The sequence below is a fragment of the Clarias gariepinus genome, chromosome 9, assembly GCF_024256425.1.
Source record: "Clarias gariepinus isolate MV-2021 ecotype Netherlands chromosome 9, CGAR_prim_01v2, whole genome shotgun sequence".
Taxonomy (NCBI): Eukaryota; Metazoa; Chordata; class Actinopteri; order Siluriformes; family Clariidae; genus Clarias; species Clarias gariepinus.
Genome location: NC_071108.1, coordinates 23056474 through 23075342, shown reverse-complemented (window position 1 = coordinate 23075342; position 18869 = coordinate 23056474). Strand labels below are relative to the sequence as shown.

The 18869-nt window shown below is 36.4% G+C and overlaps 1 protein-coding gene across 2 annotated transcripts in view; it reads left to right on the top strand.

Moving 5' to 3' along the window:
• The window catches only part of gapvd1 (GTPase activating protein and VPS9 domains 1), an 86097-nt gene that overhangs the window by 26058 nt on the left and 41170 nt on the right, over window positions 1–18869 (top strand). For both annotated transcript variants that reach the window (XM_053503459.1, XM_053503458.1), the window contains exons 5-10: window positions 6054–6140; window positions 6273–6407; window positions 9363–9543; window positions 15872–16029; window positions 17745–17874; window positions 18002–18127. In XM_053503459.1, coding sequence (XP_053359434.1) covers window positions 6054–6140; window positions 6273–6407; window positions 9363–9543; window positions 15872–16029; window positions 17745–17874; window positions 18002–18127 — 817 coding nt within the window. The remainder of the gene's footprint in view (window positions 1–6053; window positions 6141–6272; window positions 6408–9362; window positions 9544–15871; window positions 16030–17744; window positions 17875–18001; window positions 18128–18869) is intronic.

The following is an 18869-nucleotide window of genomic DNA, read 5'->3' as shown; positions in this document are numbered from 1 at the left end:
AATATCACAAAGCTAAAACATCCTAAACATCTCTTGGACATGCTCTCAGATGGCCCCCACAGTCACCAGATCTCAGTCTAATAGTGCATCTTTGGGATGTGGTAAAATGAGGGATCCATATAATTAATGTACAACTGTGTGGTGCTATAGTGTCAATATGGATAAATTTCTAAGGTAAATTTCCAGTGCCTTGTTGATTCTGTTGTGCAAGGAATTAAGGCTCTGTTCGCTTGTTGCCTCTTTTGCTCAAACAAGTTTTTCCATGATGGATGCATGACAAGAACACTGGCAAGAGCTGTCTTGTCATGACACTCATTCGTCACAACGCACACGTTTTTTCTTGCATATCTATGCTGCAGCAAGATAAAACTTTTCAGAATGCCACAAGCAAAAAGCAGTTCATGTGACAAACAACCTATTAGCATCACTGTTTCAGTCTTTTTCATAGCAAAACCTGCACCTGTAAAGATTCTTTTTGTATTTCTTTCTTTCTAAAGGCAGAGAACACAGTTTTTGTCGAGAGATTAAAAGTTAGGGCTTTCAGCTTTTTAAAGGGAGTTGACAAAAGTGTGACATCATTTACATCTATTTGTATACAAGTGCGCACACACACAGTAAGTGTGTGTATATACAGTGGATCTTGGATTATGAACATAATAGTTCTGGGAGCAGACACGTATTTTAAAACACTCATAAATAAAATTGAAATAAGAAATAATGTAAACTCAAATTATTTGTTCCACAGCCCAAACAAATACATACATAAAAATAATTAATACAAAATATATAGTAAAAAATTTATCCTGACAGATAAGTGTTTCCGTTTATGCGCGCAGGCTTTACTTCACTTTACTTTTGAAAAGAATCGCGACAGGGCAGTGTTTCCATTAAAGAGAGAGCGTGTGTGTGTTTGTGTGTGTTTGTGTGTGTTTGTGTGTGTTTGTGTGTGTTTGTGTGTGTTTGTGTGTGTTTGTGTGTGTGTGTGTGTGTTTGTGTGTGTTTGTGTGTGTGTGTGTGTGTGTGTGTGTGTGTGTGTGTGTGTGTGTGTGTTTGTGTGTGTGTGAGAGAGAGAGAGAGAGAAGACGAGAGGAGGAGGGTTGTGTGTGTAGGGGCATGGTGTCCAATGACGCGCGCACACAAAGTGCAAGCTGGATCTTTAATCCTATAATGAGACCTTCTTTTTCTTTACACACATGTACACACGTGTGTTATAATAAACAGTACATGCGTGTAATGTACATGTACTGTAAACACGCACATACAAACACAAAATAAAAGATGTTTTACACGCACACACGTGGTCACAATGTTATAGTTAACAGTACACATGCTCACGGATGTTGATTATACCAGTGAGAGACGCATATGCATTACATTGTATTTTTGTGCCAAAGCTGTAAGACTCATTTTGTCCCCAACTTGTGAACAAATCCAACTTATGAACGGGCTCCTCAAACAGTACTCTTTTGTAAGTAGGGGACTACCTGTATACAGTTATAAACTTGGATTGCAAGCATAATTTTTTTCCAGGAAGCATGCTTGTATATCAAAGCACTTATATTTCAAATTGAATTTCCCCAGAAGAAATAATGAAAACTTAATTAGTTGTTCCACAACCCAAACATATTAATATAAAAATAATTAATGCAAAATAAAAAGTAAAAATATAAAAAAATTAATCTGCAGTTTACCTTTAAACAGAATCGTTGCTAAGGTAAGACAAGGTAACACACTGGATCTTTATCAAGAAATCTCTAAAGATCTAAAGATGGCACTCAGCAAATAAATAAATGGGGCTTTGATGGGTGTGCTTACTATGAAATCTAAACATTTTTGCCAATAGGAGAAGGGGGCTGCTGGCAACTGCACAGTGTCTGGACACTGCCTGGGAACAGAAAGCCATTTGGCTGATTAGAGCGGGCCAAAACGACTGCATCTGTACAACATGCGCATTAAAAACAGCCTGTAAACTTCTACTTTATAACAACAATAAACAAAAGCATTCTTTACTGTCCCCATTGTATGGCAGTTAACTTTGTTCTTTTGTTCAGAGTAAGATGGTGCCATGGATGGCTGCCTTTGTGTGTTGGTGTGCACTTTTTTGTTTTTGTTGTAAATTTAGTGTGTAGCTATTCTGCATTGGGTCAATCTGACCATTTCATGGACTTCGTTAATTTTTTCTACATACAAGCAAAAATTAAAGCTGTTCAGCACTGTGGCTATGACATCAAAGATGTGGAATAGTGAAGCTGTGGAGGAGCTTTGTGGATGTTTGGACTATGTAGACTGGGCTGTTTTCAGGACCTACATGCCTACATCATATTTTTCTGTGAGGACTACAGTATCCCAACAATCAGGGTGAATTAGAACAATGACAAACCATGGATGTTTTTTTTAAAAGTAAGGACAAGACTAGGTATCGAAGCGTCTAAATAAAGGTCTAAAAAGGCCATGTGAGGCCCACAATTATGCCGAAAACACAGAAAAGTATTTCTCAGATAATGATTCTGTGAAAAGCTCTTAGACAGATTATATACCTAAAACTCTAGGGACCTGCATTTATTTGCATATTTATTTTAGTTCATTCATTTGTAATAAAATTCATCAATCTATGTTTGGTAGCGCTAAACCATGTTATTGCCTTAGGGATGCCATGAATATTTTGGTTAAAATGATATAGTCAGGGAGACAAAAAAAAGTATATAATCTAGCATTTTACCAACAATGTGTTCTGGCCCCGTATGAAAGTGTTAGAAAAGCAAGACTAATTCTAAAGACATTTTAGTTTGAGATTAAATGATGAATGAGACAGTAAGTTAGTATTTCAAGGAGAACAATTAAAAAATGTAAATTGAATTGTTAATGACTTGTATATCTATTTTGTTCTTATCTTTAGATGAGAGCACAGCCAATACGTGTATGTCGCAGTTTCCAATATTTATTTGTGGTTATATTATTTGTTGGATACGTATTATTATGTTATAGCTAATAGACTATGGCTTGAACAGTAGAACAACTGTAACAGAAGTTGTCACTGCTTTCAGAAAAAGCAATGAAAGACAGAACTTTACTGTTGGTTTAGTTAAGAGCCAACAAAGCTTTCTCAGTGACTGGTATGACAAACATCTTCATTGGATATCTAAAGTGCCATTTAGAACCAGACCTTTACAGTTAAAAACACCATCACTAAAAAATTCAGTGTATTGTTCACAAAACGTTTGTAAATTTGTTGTTGACTTTCTCTATTGTATTATGAATTCTAGCATACAATGTACTTTTACTTACTTTTTTTATTAGAAAGTAGATGCTGGGCTTTGGAACATTTGCTGAATGTAAGCCAAATGTGAGTTTGAATGCCTACTTTGTGTATCTAAGTTGTCTAAATGATAGATTTTTGTCTTTAATGGCAGACTTTGGTGCAGTTTACAGAAATTTATCTGTCGTGAAAATGTGGTGGCTAAGCCAAGGTAATGTTCTGAATTTTTTTGCAAAACAAAACCTAGATCTGTCTTTTAGAGCAGTGAAGACATGGAAAAGTCATAAAGCTGGCTTGAATGCTGATCTGGGCTTTATGCCTAACCTAAGTAGACATTTAATAACATCATTGTAAAACTGCAGAGCAAAGACTGGTTGGTTTGCCTCTTTTAAGGTTGCTTTTTGTAATGTGAATGAAATCAGAGAGGAAGAGGATAATGACAGAGTTTTCTCGAAGAATCTCCATGTTTGGATGCTTGTATATGTGAACAAATGTTTTTAATGAAACTGAATAAATCTCCTTGCTAAATAAGGCTGACACATGAGAACCTTAAGGAAGCGATTAAGAACCAAAAATCTAATTGCGATAGTAATTATTTGGTGGCAGAAATACCGCAGTAACAGTTACAGAAAGAAACTTTTGCAAGTGACTGACGTAGTGATATAGTAGCATATCACCACATTGCACAGAACTGTGAAAATGCTTTAGGCACAGTTTATTATCCCCCCCCCCCATATTTATTTTATGACTTATAATATATGATAACATCTTATTTCCAAACATTAGTTCAGTGGTACCTCGGCATACATTGGCAATTTTCGACTTATGAACTAAAATTTTGAGGAGAAAATGTTAAGAAGCAAGGCATCTTACAGGAAAATTTCCATAGGCCAGAGTTCTGCATCAGATGACCTAGCTTCCATAGTCACCAGATCTAATATTCAGTTAAAAAGGTTTCAGGAGAAGTTAGACTGGAGAGTGGAGGAAAAGCAGCCATTTACTCAACACCTTTGGGAAGTACTTGAAGGTTGTTGGAAAACCATTCCAGTTGACTAACTCAAGAGGCTGACTGAGAGACGTTATCAAAGCAAAAGGTGGCTACTTTGAATAATCAAAATATAAAATATCTCCTGAGTTATTCAATATATTTTTGTTTACTGACATCATTTTAACATTCTCGGTATTATTATACAATGTTGAAAACGTATAATAAAGAAAAAAACAATGAATAAGAATACTTTTGATCGGTTCTGTATGCGTAATAAAAAATTTTTTGTTGGTTACTTTGTTCCTTAACCAGTTTGTTCAGGCTAATATTTAGAAGAAGATTTCTTTGTGTTTCACACATTCATTAAACAAATTTTGAGTTGACAGTCATTTTGTTTGCTTTTGTTGTAGATGTAACATATAATACAGTATATAATAGTATTGAGACACTGATTAATCGGTTGTACAATGGTATTGGTGATATTTGCCTTCTTGTCTGGCAAAGGCCTATTGACAATTAAAATGACATTCATCAATGCCAATGCCACAATATTGTCACAATATCTTTGCAGCTGCAGTTTCCAGAAAGATCCAATAGGTGGTACAAGTGTGGCCAAAAGTTTTGAGACTGACACAAATATGAATTTTCAATCTGCTGCTTCAGTGTTTTTAGATCTTTTTATCAGATGTTACTATGGTATGCTGTTGGTTACTATGCATAATTCCTAGCATCTCATTAATGCCAAAGGCCTTTACTGTCAGTTATATTAAGTTTATACAAAGTGTCAGTATTTGCATTGTCCCTTTTTATCAAGACCTTTGGAATTCACCCTGGCATGCTGTCAATCAACTTCTGGGCCACATCCTGACTGATGGCAGCCAATCCTTGTGGATGGGTAGTTTGTCAGAATTTGTGAGTTTTTGTTTGTTCTCTATGGTTAAGGTCTGGAGAGTTTCCTGGCCATGGACCAAAAATGTCTATTTTTTGTTTCCTGAGCTACTTGGTTATCATTTTTACCTTATGGCAAGGTGCTCCACTATGCTGGAAAAGGCCTTGTATGCTGCCAAATTGTTCTTGGAGGGTTGGGAGAAGTCACTCTTAGAGGATGTTTTTTTTTTCTTCAGCTTTATTCATACAGTATCTGTGTTCATGGGCACAATTGAGAGTGAGCTCACTCCCTTGGCTGAGATGCAACCCCACACATGAATGGTCTTGGGGCACTTTACTGTTAGCATAACACAGGACTGATGGTAGTCATACATTTTAAAAAGAGCAGCAAAGAAGCCACTTCTTTCTAAGAAAAACATCAGGGACAGGGTAATATTTTAAATTAGTACAGGGATTGGACTGCTGAGAACTTGGAAAAAGTCATTTTCTATCTGATGTATCTCTTTTTCAATTGTTCGGGGCATTGGGGGGAAAAAAAGCTTGTCTGGAGAAGAAAAGGTGAATGCTATTATCAGTCCTCATTCAATCCCATTAACCCCTTCTGGCTCGCAAATACCCCAATAGTGTTGTCCACTCTTTGGGTTTTTTTTTCATTTAAGGATACCAGTTTTATCTTGAATAAAACATGAATGCACTCTAACATGTTTTATTTGATTTCACCTGCTGCACATTTTTTTTTTTTGCTTTTGTTATCGTAAAAATGTTTTTAAAACATGCTTTTAAAAAAGTTCTTTAAAAAGACAACATATTTTGTTTCATTGTAGTGATTTAGAATCATCTACTATTATATAAAATGAGTGTGTATATTAATATATACAGTGTGTATTTGATGTTTATTCATAATGTGTGAAATGATCACAGGTGGGGCAGTTGCTACAGCAGTTAGCTATGGTTGACACAGATGATGGCGATCCACGACGGAAAAGCAATTTGTCAAAATTTGACAAAGTAAGACCTGTGTGTGTGTGTTTATAAATGAACAGATCATGAAATGTATGCTTTTAAGTATTATGCAAAAGTTTCATGTAAGTATTTTATATTAACCTGTGGTTGTTACTCAATTGTTGTTTGTTTTCTTAGAATTGTGTTGCTGCTTTTTTGGATGTGATGATTGGTGGAAGAACTGTGGAGACCCCTCCGATGTCGTCAGTGAACCTTTTAGAGGGCCTAACACGAACTGTTGTTTATATCACAAACAATCAGCTTCTGGCTTTGGTAAGAATAATTGTCAAAAATTCTGTAATTGCCTATTGTCTACAAGGATAGCCCAAGTAAAGATACGAAAACAACCATTTACACACTTTAATTTTTAAAGGGAGTAGGGGAGGGCTAGGTTGTAGGGATCACCTCTGCAATAAGAATGTTTGCTCACAGGGACAATCAAAACACTCTAACTGGATGGTGGATGTTTATATTTAAGTCTAAAACTTCACACGCACCTAGGCTAAAGACATTTAATGCCAGTTTTTTATAACTCCACATTTCATTTGTACATCAACGTAGCTTACAATTTAGCCTTGTAATTTCAAAACTATCAGTTAAAGACTGATTTATTCTAGCTTCAATTCACTATATCCTAATTTCAGTGGGTTAGACATTTACATACACCAAGTTGGCTCTTTCTTTCATCAGAAATTAATGTAATGACTGTCTTAAGCTTCTTATTGGTCATTATTGAGAATTTATGGGATTTTGTGGCTGTTAAAACTACCTATACAGAGTCTCCTTTTGCCCTTGGCAAAATCCATGCAACTCAGTCAAGACCTAAGAACAGAAGTCCACAAGTGCAGGTCCTCCTTATTTTCAAAAAACTGAAGATACCACAATCATCTGTATAAATGGGGGACTACAACCATTCTCTTTCTTTCCAGATTAAGCAGATCATTAGTTTATAATTAAGTCATTTAATCACAATGCCACAAGTACTAAAAGGTATGTAAAGTTTTGTCACATTAAACATCAACTATTTAATAAAAGGTAAAATTGATATTTTTATACAGTTATTTTAAAATGACCTTTGGAAGCCTAAACAGTCCTTTTAGGATCAATGAAAAAGGTAAATACCGTAATTTACTTGAAATGTGAGATCACATAATTTGAGTGGAGTTGTGAAAAATGTTTTTGAATCTCTTTAGCCTAGGTGTGTAAACATTTGACTTATGACACGAACCATAGGGATTTTGCACCTCCTGGTTTGGGGGTTTGAATTTTGTCTCCATGTATGGGCATTTTGCATGTTCTTCCCACATTTGATATTATGATTGCTGTAGTGCTGATTAATGTTGACTTATCGTCTGTGGTCTGTTATGAGCTGGCACCCCATTCATAGTGTTTCATAGGCTCCAAGCCCCTCACGACCCTACACAGGTTACAGGCTGTTAAAGGATGTTACAGTTTCCCCTCTCTTGGGGTAACCAAAAGTGGTCCAAGGGAGACTGGCAAGGATTTCTAAGGCTCACTGATGTATGTGGGGAGTAAAGCTTATACCAGTTGATCTGATTTCACAGAAAAGCTTCTGTAGAACAACCTGCTGTAAAAGTTTATGCTAACTATGAAAGATTTCGTCCTTTTATGCCGTTACAGTTTCCTATGCAGTTGTTACGTTCGCTCTTGATGTCTAAGGGAGATAGGAAGCCGACAAGAAAAAAAAAAAGGAAGGTTAATATATTACAGACGGTCACTGATTACTATTAGAACAGTCACTTGTGTACAAGAATGAGACACACTTAAGAGTAGCAGAGAGTTTCAGCAAGCTTTAGTAATTAAAGCACCAAAAAAAAAAAAACACACCCCCAATTGCTTTATGGTTACAGTGGAAACCAGTAGCACAAACGGAGAAAAAAAAAAAATATATATAAAATAGCACATTCGATGGTAAGAGCCATGAGCGAAGCTTAAATCAAATAAATAAATAAAACAAAACACCTTCTAACTTATGCGCGGCAGTCAATCTAACCTAATAAACAAAATGAAAACAAAATCAGGGCGTGGGATGCCCACTAACTACACTGACTAACCCAAAACATAAGTACAACTATTAGCTTTCACTCCTAACTAGTGTGTCTAAACAAAGTCTTACTTAACGTGCTGCTTATGTACATCCTAGGGCATACTAACCTTGATTCGAACCATACTCGAATTGGAAATTCAAGTATGCAGTCAGACGAAAACAATACGCACAGAGAGAGCTTAGTGTAAAGCGCACCAATCACAAATCACCGCCACGATATTCAAAACATTGAAAGTATATAGCGTCGCCGTAGCAATATACTGTATGTGAATAAAAGAAAGAAGCCGCACCGCTGGCTATGTCACTTCTGGGTTTTTATACTCAGCTAGGGCTGCCTCATTGGTTCCCACAGGAATCGCTGTTGCGCTGGAAACAAAGATTGACAGATGTCCAATCCCAGGACCTGAAAGACATAGGACTAAAATACAAGGGACATACCCGAAAATACTAGGGGACGTAGCAATACGTCATTCTTTAACATCTACACGCAACTGATTTCTATTCCCTGGTCTGTAAGTGTTTAAATAGGTTTACCAAGTCCTTCAATCACTTTCAAATTATCGGTGTTAACGTTAGATAAGTGACTTGATTTAACAAGCTGATGTAGAACAACGTAACCTTTTTAATTCAAATCTTTTTTTTTCTTCTTTCTACCAAAAAATTAACAACTGCTGCTTTTTGACAACTTTCGCATGTTCTGTTGCTTATTAAATGGTGTTACACTCATCTAATGTAAGAAAAATTGAACATGCATTATATTTTATCTTGTATTAATGAACTTGAACCATTTCCATTCAGTTTGATGCTCAGTCATATACCTGTGAGGTGGGAGGAAATGGCCAGGGCCACCAGGGGCTTTAAAAAAAAAAAAAAAAAAAAAAAAAAGACTGCCTTCTGAATCAAGAAATTGTTTGTTTTAGAATATCTTGATGATTTTATTTTCATTTGTTGGCCAGAACAGGACTTTTTGGCTTATTTTTGAGTGCTAAAACTTCCTCAATTTTTGGTATGCAACACTGCATGCTGTGAAAAGTATAATTGTAACAGGAAGATATACTTCTAGTGCACAAGCCTAAGTTGTAATGAATTTATTTCTTACACTTGCATATCTTTTCACATTTACTACTTTTTTAACCACAAAAATTATTTATTTTGTTTAGGTGGACTTCGTGCGCAGTGTAACTGCTGGTGACCAGCTCAGAGAGGAAGACCATGTAGCGCTGGAGACTCTGCTAGCCAATGTACCGCAGTCCCATGCAGTCAAGAGCAACAGTTTGGAGCTTACACCTCAGCTTTCCCCAGCTACGACACCTGCAAACAGGAAGAACAGACTGCCCCTAGGTATTACCACAGTAATTTGTTTTTAGCTACATTTAAGAAGTGGAACAGGTAGCATTTACAATCATCAGATCATAAATCATAAGAGAATGACTAGACTTGTTTGAACTAACAGGAAAGCTCTGCTAATCATAGGTTACAAATATGGGGAGTTTTTAAAGCTAGCTAGCATGAGAGAGCTGCTAATCATCCCAGCCATCACAGACTTCGCTAACGGTAACCAAGACAGTGCAATGACGATTTTTTAAAACTATTTATTAACAAGAGATTGTGATTGTTTTGTTTATTTAACCAGTTAAGTGGAAATAATTAGTATGTACACAAAAGGTAAGGAATATCTGCTTTAGAATATCAGCTGAATATCTGAATAACTTCCGGGTTCTGGGTTGAATCCCAAATAGCATTAAATGGAAAGCTAGTGTGCTATGTAGAGGGTACAATCCCATAGCACACACATGTAGTGGCCTTGATTAGGGATTGGAAAGCAATATGGGATTTAGCTTTGTGTAAGAAGCTTGTTATTTTTGTAGCTATAAATAAAATAACACAGTTGGTTCTGTGGCAATTTAGAATGACTTAGGGGATTAATGTGTTAAGATGAAATAACGTTTCCAGATGTGTTTCTTGCTGAAAGTGTTTCTGTGACTGGGTTAAAATGAATTTTGTCCTGGGACACCGGAGACATGGGGTGATGCATTTAGTTGAATGTCACAGTGCTTTATTCGTCTTAATGCCGCTCATCCATTCAGGTTACTTGGTTACAACTAACTGTTATATAATTAGTTTTATACAGTCACCAAAATTATTTTGCTTTTTAGCAATGACACAAAACAGGCCAGTAAATATTTATCTGGTGGTACTGTTTGTATCTTATGTTAGTTTGCATCAGTCACAGTAATCTAAAGGGATGTAAGTGAATATCCGTGAAAAAAAAACAAATTCTTTAGTTGTTCAAGGCTTTTATTAATTAATGTATGTGCAGACACGCAGAGGATTCAAAATATAATTTCTCTCTAAGTGTTTACATTGTCAATGCAATATAAAAAGTTTTTATAAAAACATCAGCAGTCACTACAATATAGAAACTGAATTTTCTATTGAAGTAACAGCAGTGTACTAGTAATAATAAATATAAATAAAGCCAGTGAATATATCTTGTAAACATGTGAATGGATTTCCATTTGAGTAAATGTAAACAGTAAATTAATATACATGTAAACAATTTGTAAGGTGCAAATATACATCCAAATATATTTAAAATATTCTGAAGTTCTCAGTATAAAGGAATTTGTAAGGTGCAAGACAGATAGCTGCAGTGTGACAGTTGTACAAAAATACTGTAACGTATAAAAGTGCAAGCAGTGTCGGATTTAAAAAATTTGTATATGTAACGATTTTTAAATAGGTGTTTGTAAGGATCATGTCTGCAGAAAGTAAAAAGTGTCTAAAAATCTACAGCTTCTTTCATTGCACATAAAAGTATATGAGTAGGTTGGGGGGGGGGGCGTAATGGACAGGGTTCATCCTCCTGAAGGCAGGAAGCTGAAGTGGAGGTTTGACGGATGTGAACCATCTCCAGCGATGCTGATGGTTCTGCCAGTGATGTGGATGTGGAAGATTTCCACAAGGGAGGGCAGTGAGACACCGATGATCTTGCTGGCTGCAATCACTGTGTTGCTGAATCTTTCGACAGGAGGCAGTGCATCCTCCGTACCACACAGTGCTGCAGCTAGTGAGGATGCCCTCAATGGTGCCTCGGTGGATGGGACACATGATGGGAGGTGGGACTCGGCTTATGGAGGAAGTAGAGACATGATTAAGCTTTCTTGGCCAGCGATGTGATGATTGTCATTCAGGCAAGAGGTCCTCAGAGAGGTGCATTCCTGGGAACTTGGTGCTGCTCATCCAATCCACTGTGGCACTGTTGATGGTTAGTGGGGGCTGCTGTGGGGGGTCCTCTTTTGAAATTGATGACAATCTCTTTGGTCTTTGATTCAAGTATGATCTTTGATTCAAGTATGATCTTTGATTCAAGTATGATCTTTGATTCAAGTACTTAAGTATTTAGGTTATGTTTTATCTGCCAATAGATGGCTTCAAATAGCCCCTGTGATCAGAATTTGCCAACAGCTCTTCTAGCAATCGGTCGATGGTGAGTGGCTGCAAAAATAGTGATTGGCGCGCCCTTAGATAACTAAACTGGACAGTTCAAAACGGAAAACTTGTTGCAGATTGGACAACTGAAGATTGAAAATGAGCATCAGCTGCATCAGCCTTGTGATTTTGCAATTCACAAATAGTATAGTTATTCCTCACACACAAACACCACATTTTCTGCCAGATTTGTTCTAACAGAAATGTTCATACATATTTTATAATGTGAAATAAGTTAAATCGGTGAACTACCAGTATAGAGAGAGATTTTAAAACACTCGTAAATCAAAGTGAATTTTCCCATAAAAAATAATGGAACTCAAATGATTTGTTCCACAGCCCCCCCCAAAAAAATACATAAAAAAATATAAAGTAAAAATAAACCAAAAATAAATGCATAAAAATAATTTATACAAAATATAAAATAAAAATAAAACAAATTAAGCTGCTCTTTACCTTTTAAAAAAGTACAAATAAATCCAGACAGATAAGTGTTTCCGTTTATGTGCGCAGGCGCTGTGTGTGTGCCGCTAAAGTAAGAGGAAAGAGGGAATTAGCCCCTCCTCTTCTCGTCTTACACAGTAACACTTCCTCCTCTCTTATTTGAGTTTCTTACACACAATAATGTAAAGACTGTTTTATCTGAAAAAATTACAAGGAACATCACTACCAACTCTCGCGTGAGCGCACGCTAACGAAATCACTGCTGTAAAGTAAAAATAAAAAAGCAAATTAACCTGCACTTTACCTTTGAAAAGAATTGCGACAGAGCAGTGTTTGTTCGTAGAGCAAAAATTGTGTGTGTGTGTGTTTGTGTGTGTGTTTGTGTGTGTGTTTGTGTGTGTGTTTGTGTGTGTGTTTGTGTGTGTGTTTGTGTGTGTGTTTGTGTGTGTGTGTGTGTGTGTGTGTGTGTGTGTGTGTGTGTGTGTGTGTGTGTGTGTGAGAGAGACAAGGCGTGGGGGAGGGCAGGGGGAGGTGTGTGTGTGTGAAGGGGCACAGTGTCATATTATGTGCACACACACACAACGGCATGCTGACCCAGGGAGAGGAAGAAAAGGGATCTTTAACATCTCTAATGAGACTTTCTTTTGCACGCACACACGTGTTATAATAAACAGTACACAGGCGCTGTACACACATGCAAACACAAAATAAAAGATGTTTTACGCTAGGGGTGTCAAACGCTATAGGGTGAGGGCCGGATGAGAAGAAATGTGACCATGTGCGGTCCGAATTAGTTTTTAATCATAGTGCATCAAATTGTTAATCAGTGCATCAGGAATTCATCAGTCCCTGCTCTTTTTGTAAACTTTGTTTTTTTTTTTAAGCGGATGCTAAAGCATTAACTTTTTCCGTTCTGAGCTGTCCAGTGTATTTATCATATTTCTCTGCGTGTATGTCATAGTGCTGTTTAATGTTGTATTCTTGTTGCACAGCCACGGCTTGTAAGCAGATTAAACATACCAGCTTGCCGTTGACCTCACAGAGGAAATACTTCTCTTTCCATTTCTCCTCAAACATCTGCCCTTCCAGATCAATTTTTCTTTTTTTGGACATTTTTTTTAAATCGCGAGCAAAAAAGCCATGAAAGCTCGGTCTTGCATAGCGTGCAGGTTACCGTCTTCTTAGAGGCGTTTAATGTAAATTGCTCCCATACCTTGGATGACTTGGGGCGCACACTTTTTCCTGCAGACGCTTCTGTAACCTCCATTGCGCGAGCGGCTGTGTATCTGTGTGTATCTTTGTGTATTTGTGCATCTTGTGGTCGCCCTCTTTAGTGACGTGAGCAGCCCAACTAATCGATAGCTGCATTAGTTGACACAATTATCGATTTTATCGATTAGTTGTTGCAGCCCTAGTTGGATTACAAGCATACTTCGTTCCAGTGTTATGCGTTAACATACCCCTCTGCCATGGATTGCCCCCCCTACATAATCGCTATCAAATATTATATTAGAATATAAATTTATAGGTTTATTGTCATCAAAAATGATATTACTATTATAATAAACTCTAGGCACGTAACAGCTGTCAAGACCATTAATACAAATTCTTGTATAATGTTTATTTTGTGGCACATTTATTTTTCAGGGCTTTGTCATGGATATGCAAATAAACATTTATATATAATAAAAATAAATATTGTTTATGATGAAAAATTAGACAAAAATATTTATATTTTTTCATATACAACATATTTATTTTTATATTTCTTAGTTTATTTTATTGTCTCATGCAATTTGTAATTTGTAAACCATTAACCTATGAATTTATGTTCTAATACAATATTTTATAGCGATTGAGGGGGGCAATCCATGGCAAAGGGGCATTTTAGGGCATAACAATGACGCGCGCGCACACAGATACACATACATACATACATACACACACACACACACACACACACACACACACACACACAGCAGGAAAAGAGCAGGCTAAGTCTTGAGCAGAGAGAGAAAATAGATTTTTAACGTCTCTAATGAGACTTGTCTATATATGCGTGTTTTGCTGTACACGCGCGCTGTACACACGCATGGTCACAGTGTTATAAACTGTAAACAGTACACACGTGCACGGATGTTGATTATATTTTATTGATTTTATCGATTCGTTGTTGCAGCCCTAGTTGTAACAAACCACTTCTGAACTGGAGACAATAGCTGAAGTTTCTTCCTTTGACTGCAACATCCTCCAAAAAAGTTGGGACAGTTGATTATTTACTAGTGTGTAACATAACCATTTCTATTAATATGATTTCTTAAGCATTTGGGCACTGAAGACACTAGTTGGTCAAGTTTAGCTATCTGGAGTTTCTCAAATTTTTCTATTACGCAGGTCTTTTACAGGGAGTTAGTTGTCATATTTTGCACTTCATAATGCACCACAAATTCTCAATTAGAGCAGGCGGGAAAGTTTAGCACCTGTACTCCATGCACGTGTAACCTGAGCAATATATGATTTGATGTCCTGCTGGAGAATACAGAGATGTCTTTGAAAAAATGTTGTTTGAATGGCAGCATATGTTACTCCAAAAATGTATACAGTATGTCTGCATTAATGGTACACTCATGGATGCTGATGCTGGCTTTTGGACCTTTTTGGTCCTTTTCCTCTTTGCCCCAGATAACATGATGGCTATTGTTTCCAGAAACTATTTAAAATGTTGACTCATCAGACCGGACTGGAGCAGTAAATGCAAAGGCTTACCAAAGTGTTCCCAAATACACATCATAATATCTACTACAGAAGCATGACGGTGATGTTTAGACAGTGATATCTGAGGGATCAGAGAATACATTCATTCTGAAGTAGTTTTCAGCCCTGTCCTTTACACATTGAGATTTGATGAATTGCCTTGAAGTTCTTAATTGTGTACTAACTACTAAGTTTATCCTAAAAGTATTGTTGCCAATTTGCAGAGCCTCACCCCATACTTACTCTAGCAGGACTAGGGCTTTCTTTGAAACCCCTTGTATAGTATAACATAATTAGTTGACATGTGTATTACATCACCATGTAATTTCTACTTGTAACATAGTTATTAATCTTAAACTGGCCCAATCCCAACCATTTTTCAAAGATGTTGCAGCCACCAGATTTGAAATAAGTGTATTTTCAACAAACAATTTAATTCAAATGGTAAGTCCAAAATAATTTGTTGGTGTAGTGATTTCTTATGGTACAATTTTTTTTCCCCATTTGTGGTTCAGGTTGTATTAAGTTAATGTTGTATACACATTTTTTTAGATATACAATGTAAAATTCTTTTTTTTTTATTGTTTTGTAGTTTAACAAAATATGACCCCCGAGAAAACATTGCCATGGAGTTTGTGGACTACTTTTTTTATTCTCTCGATCAAGCTTAAGTTAAGAGGTAGTGAGGACTTTGCATGCTTTGTGTATATATTTTTTTCTCTCGTTTGCTTTAACTTAAGCAAAACAGATTCCTGTTTCTTCATTCCCCGATTACCAGTGTGTATCAGTTTTACTAATACCAGTATTGACAAATGTGTTTTAGTATGATTATTTAGCACCTTGCACCTATTTCTCTATAATTGTTAATTTCTTAGTAGGTTGTTGGATAACTTCAACAATTAATGCGTTGATTGTATTTTAATAATTTTTTTTTCATTTAATGCTATATTAAAGATGCACTGATGTGCTTATTTTCCAGCAACTACCCGAAGCCGCTCCCGCTCCAATATCACTCAGGACAGTGAGACAGATGGCAGTTACCAGGACCCCCAGCAGGAAGTCATGCCTGAGGAAGTGCTTGTCATCTCATTAGGAACTTCCCCTCAAACTATGCCTGGAATGATGCCTGAAAATGAGGTAACAAATAAAAGGGAATTAATTATAACTAATTTTAGTTTTATTAATATAGAAATCTTTTAGTTATATCTCCTTCCCCAAATCGACATCCAAAATGTTCTTGCTTTATTTTTTTATACTTTCTGAGTTGGGTAGGTGTTATGATTTTGAGTTGCCCATCCATATCTCAAAGAAACTATCCTTGTAAACAGGCAGATCAGTTGATAAGATTTTAAAATTAATCCAAACAGGATCAAGGTAACCGATGCCTGAAACAGATAACTTCCTTCCTGTTTGCCATGCAAAGATGTTGATTAAAAAGTCCACAGTAAAGGACTCAAGACACATTTTTGGTTTGAGGATTGCCAACAGCCCATCAGTATCTGTCCAATATTTGTGTCTCAAATATTATTAGCTTCTCCTTTCTGTTTGTGGAATTAAAAACAGTGCCACGGTTAAAGAAATGTAAAATCGTAAAAGTAACACGATAAGGAAATAGTAGGCTGAGTAGTAGTATTAATAAAAAAAATTAAAAATCAGTAAACTAATGATAAGAATACCCTATACGGCATATTACTAGCTCTCAATTCATGCTCTTAATTTTAACTTAATGTGGTCACTTGTGATTTGCCACTGTTTCAGCCTTTGCCAGTGTAGGGGACAGGGCAGTCCCAGGATGTAGATTCTTCTGTCAGGATTTTAGGTTTCATGGACTTAAATTGACAAAACATTTGTATGAAAGGGTGCCACTGAAAACTAGCAGAAGACAGAAAGAGCTAATGTCAGCACCATCTTGATATCCAGCAATTCAGCAACCATAACCTGTTGTGTAGGGGACATTGCCGTCTATATTGAGATGGTGCCAGAGCATTTTTTTTGCTAATAAATTGACTTGAATTCATGAACAACACAATCACTGTATTCTGTGCTATATTTATTTACAAACACACAAAAGACAGTAAAACTTATGACTAAGCTAAATTAATATGCTGATTTAAATTATGAATTTTGGACCTTTAGAACAAAGTTAACGAGGTGGTAAGCATTCTTTCTTACTCAGAAATAATTTGGAAATTGAAATTTATGTCTAATCTGCATAAATGAGTATTTGGTAATTCCTGTAAACTTGGTGCTATGTCAAAGTAGGATAAAAGGTTTCTTGCCATCTTTGCTAGGTAGCAGATTGTTGCTTTGGAGCACGGGCTGACATGGCTGTAGATGCCAAAATACTCATGCTAATTGCTGAATTAGCAAGTCGAATTACAAAAATAATGTCCTAAACGGCTGTAGAAAAGAAAAGAAGCAACACCAAAGGGTGCATGACCAGAATTCAACCTTCCATGACATGCCAGAGAGAACTTCCTTCTGAAGGTCCAACTAAATTGAGATTTGCCTGTGTGCAGATGTAACAGTTCTTAGGGCCAGTCAGTGAAACCAGCTTTTATACAGAGTTTGAGTGCCATATATACAAGAGAGGTTCTTGGCTCGGTGCACAGCAACCTTACGGGATTCTGATTACATGTACATAATTAAAATTTTATGTCAATTTAAATTAGTCCTAAAAATGACATGCACAGTTCTATTCACTATTTAAGTCCTAACCATAAGAAGTCTTAACAGTGTTCTGTGTGTAGATATGTTTTTAGCACTGTAAAGTCTGCAAGTTTGGTGACCTCTGAGTCCAGAAGCCCTGTATTCTTAAACAACATTGTCTTTTTTTTTTTTTCTTCTCTTAGGTGCTGAACTTGCAACTCTCTGATGAAGCTCATGGAGATGCTCCAGCTGATGAGGCTAAACTGCATGGCAAACCTGACAAAACCCTTCGCTTCTCTTTATGCAGTGACAATCTTGAAGGAGTCTCTGAGGGTGTGTATTTCCATAATTTAGTCATATCCACTTATAGGAAAGTTATGTAGTCCCAACATAAATTGTTTCTATCTCAAAAAACATGCTTTATGGGTTTTTAAGAACGAACATATTTTTGTCTTTTTAGGGCCATCTAACCGCTCCAACTCTGTCTCATCGCTGGACATGGAAGCTGAATCTGTTTCAGACCTAGGGCCAGGGCCATCTGTTGGTAATGGTGTTGAAGCTCTGCAGCTACTTGAGCATGAACAAGGTTTGGACTAATGTACTTGACTCAATCTTTTGATAGATTTTTTTTAATCCATCTGCCATTGGTGCTGCCACATTTCTGTATTAAAGCTAAATATTATATTGCATGTTGGTTGCTTTATTACAAATAAATTGCAGTGGGAAAACTGTGAAAATCGAAACTGTCGAAATACTTATTAAAATTATAATACAAATTATTGTAGTTTTTGAAAAGTGCCAAACCTCCAAGTAGAAATATATACCTTATTTTCTCCCATGCATTTTCACCTTATTTAAAGTCATAATGCAAAGATAGGACCAACTTTGGAATGGGACAAAAAACATTTAATCTTTCACTGATTGACGCCCTGTCTTTCTCTCTATTTTTATTTAATTTACATAGTGAAAAGAGGGGTTTGAAGACCCAATTAGTTGCCAACTAAATAAATGATTAACCATTTTGACATTTAAGTACATTAGTTACGCTGGCACATTTAAACAGGAGGCACACTAGCGCTGTTGAATATGAAACTGATAAAGGTGAGTTATTAAGCTAGCTAGCCAGTGCTTGACAGTAATGCTTGCCTGCTTTCAAGTGTTCAAAATGTTTCATTTAGTTGTTTAATTACGTAAAGCGGGGAAAAAAGATTTACTATCAGTTTTTCTAATATTCCAGCTTGACTGCCATAATTGCAAACTTTACAATTTGCCTTCTTTAAGCAAATGGTTGATAGGCTTGCTGTGTCTGTTGCACCTGGATAAACTTA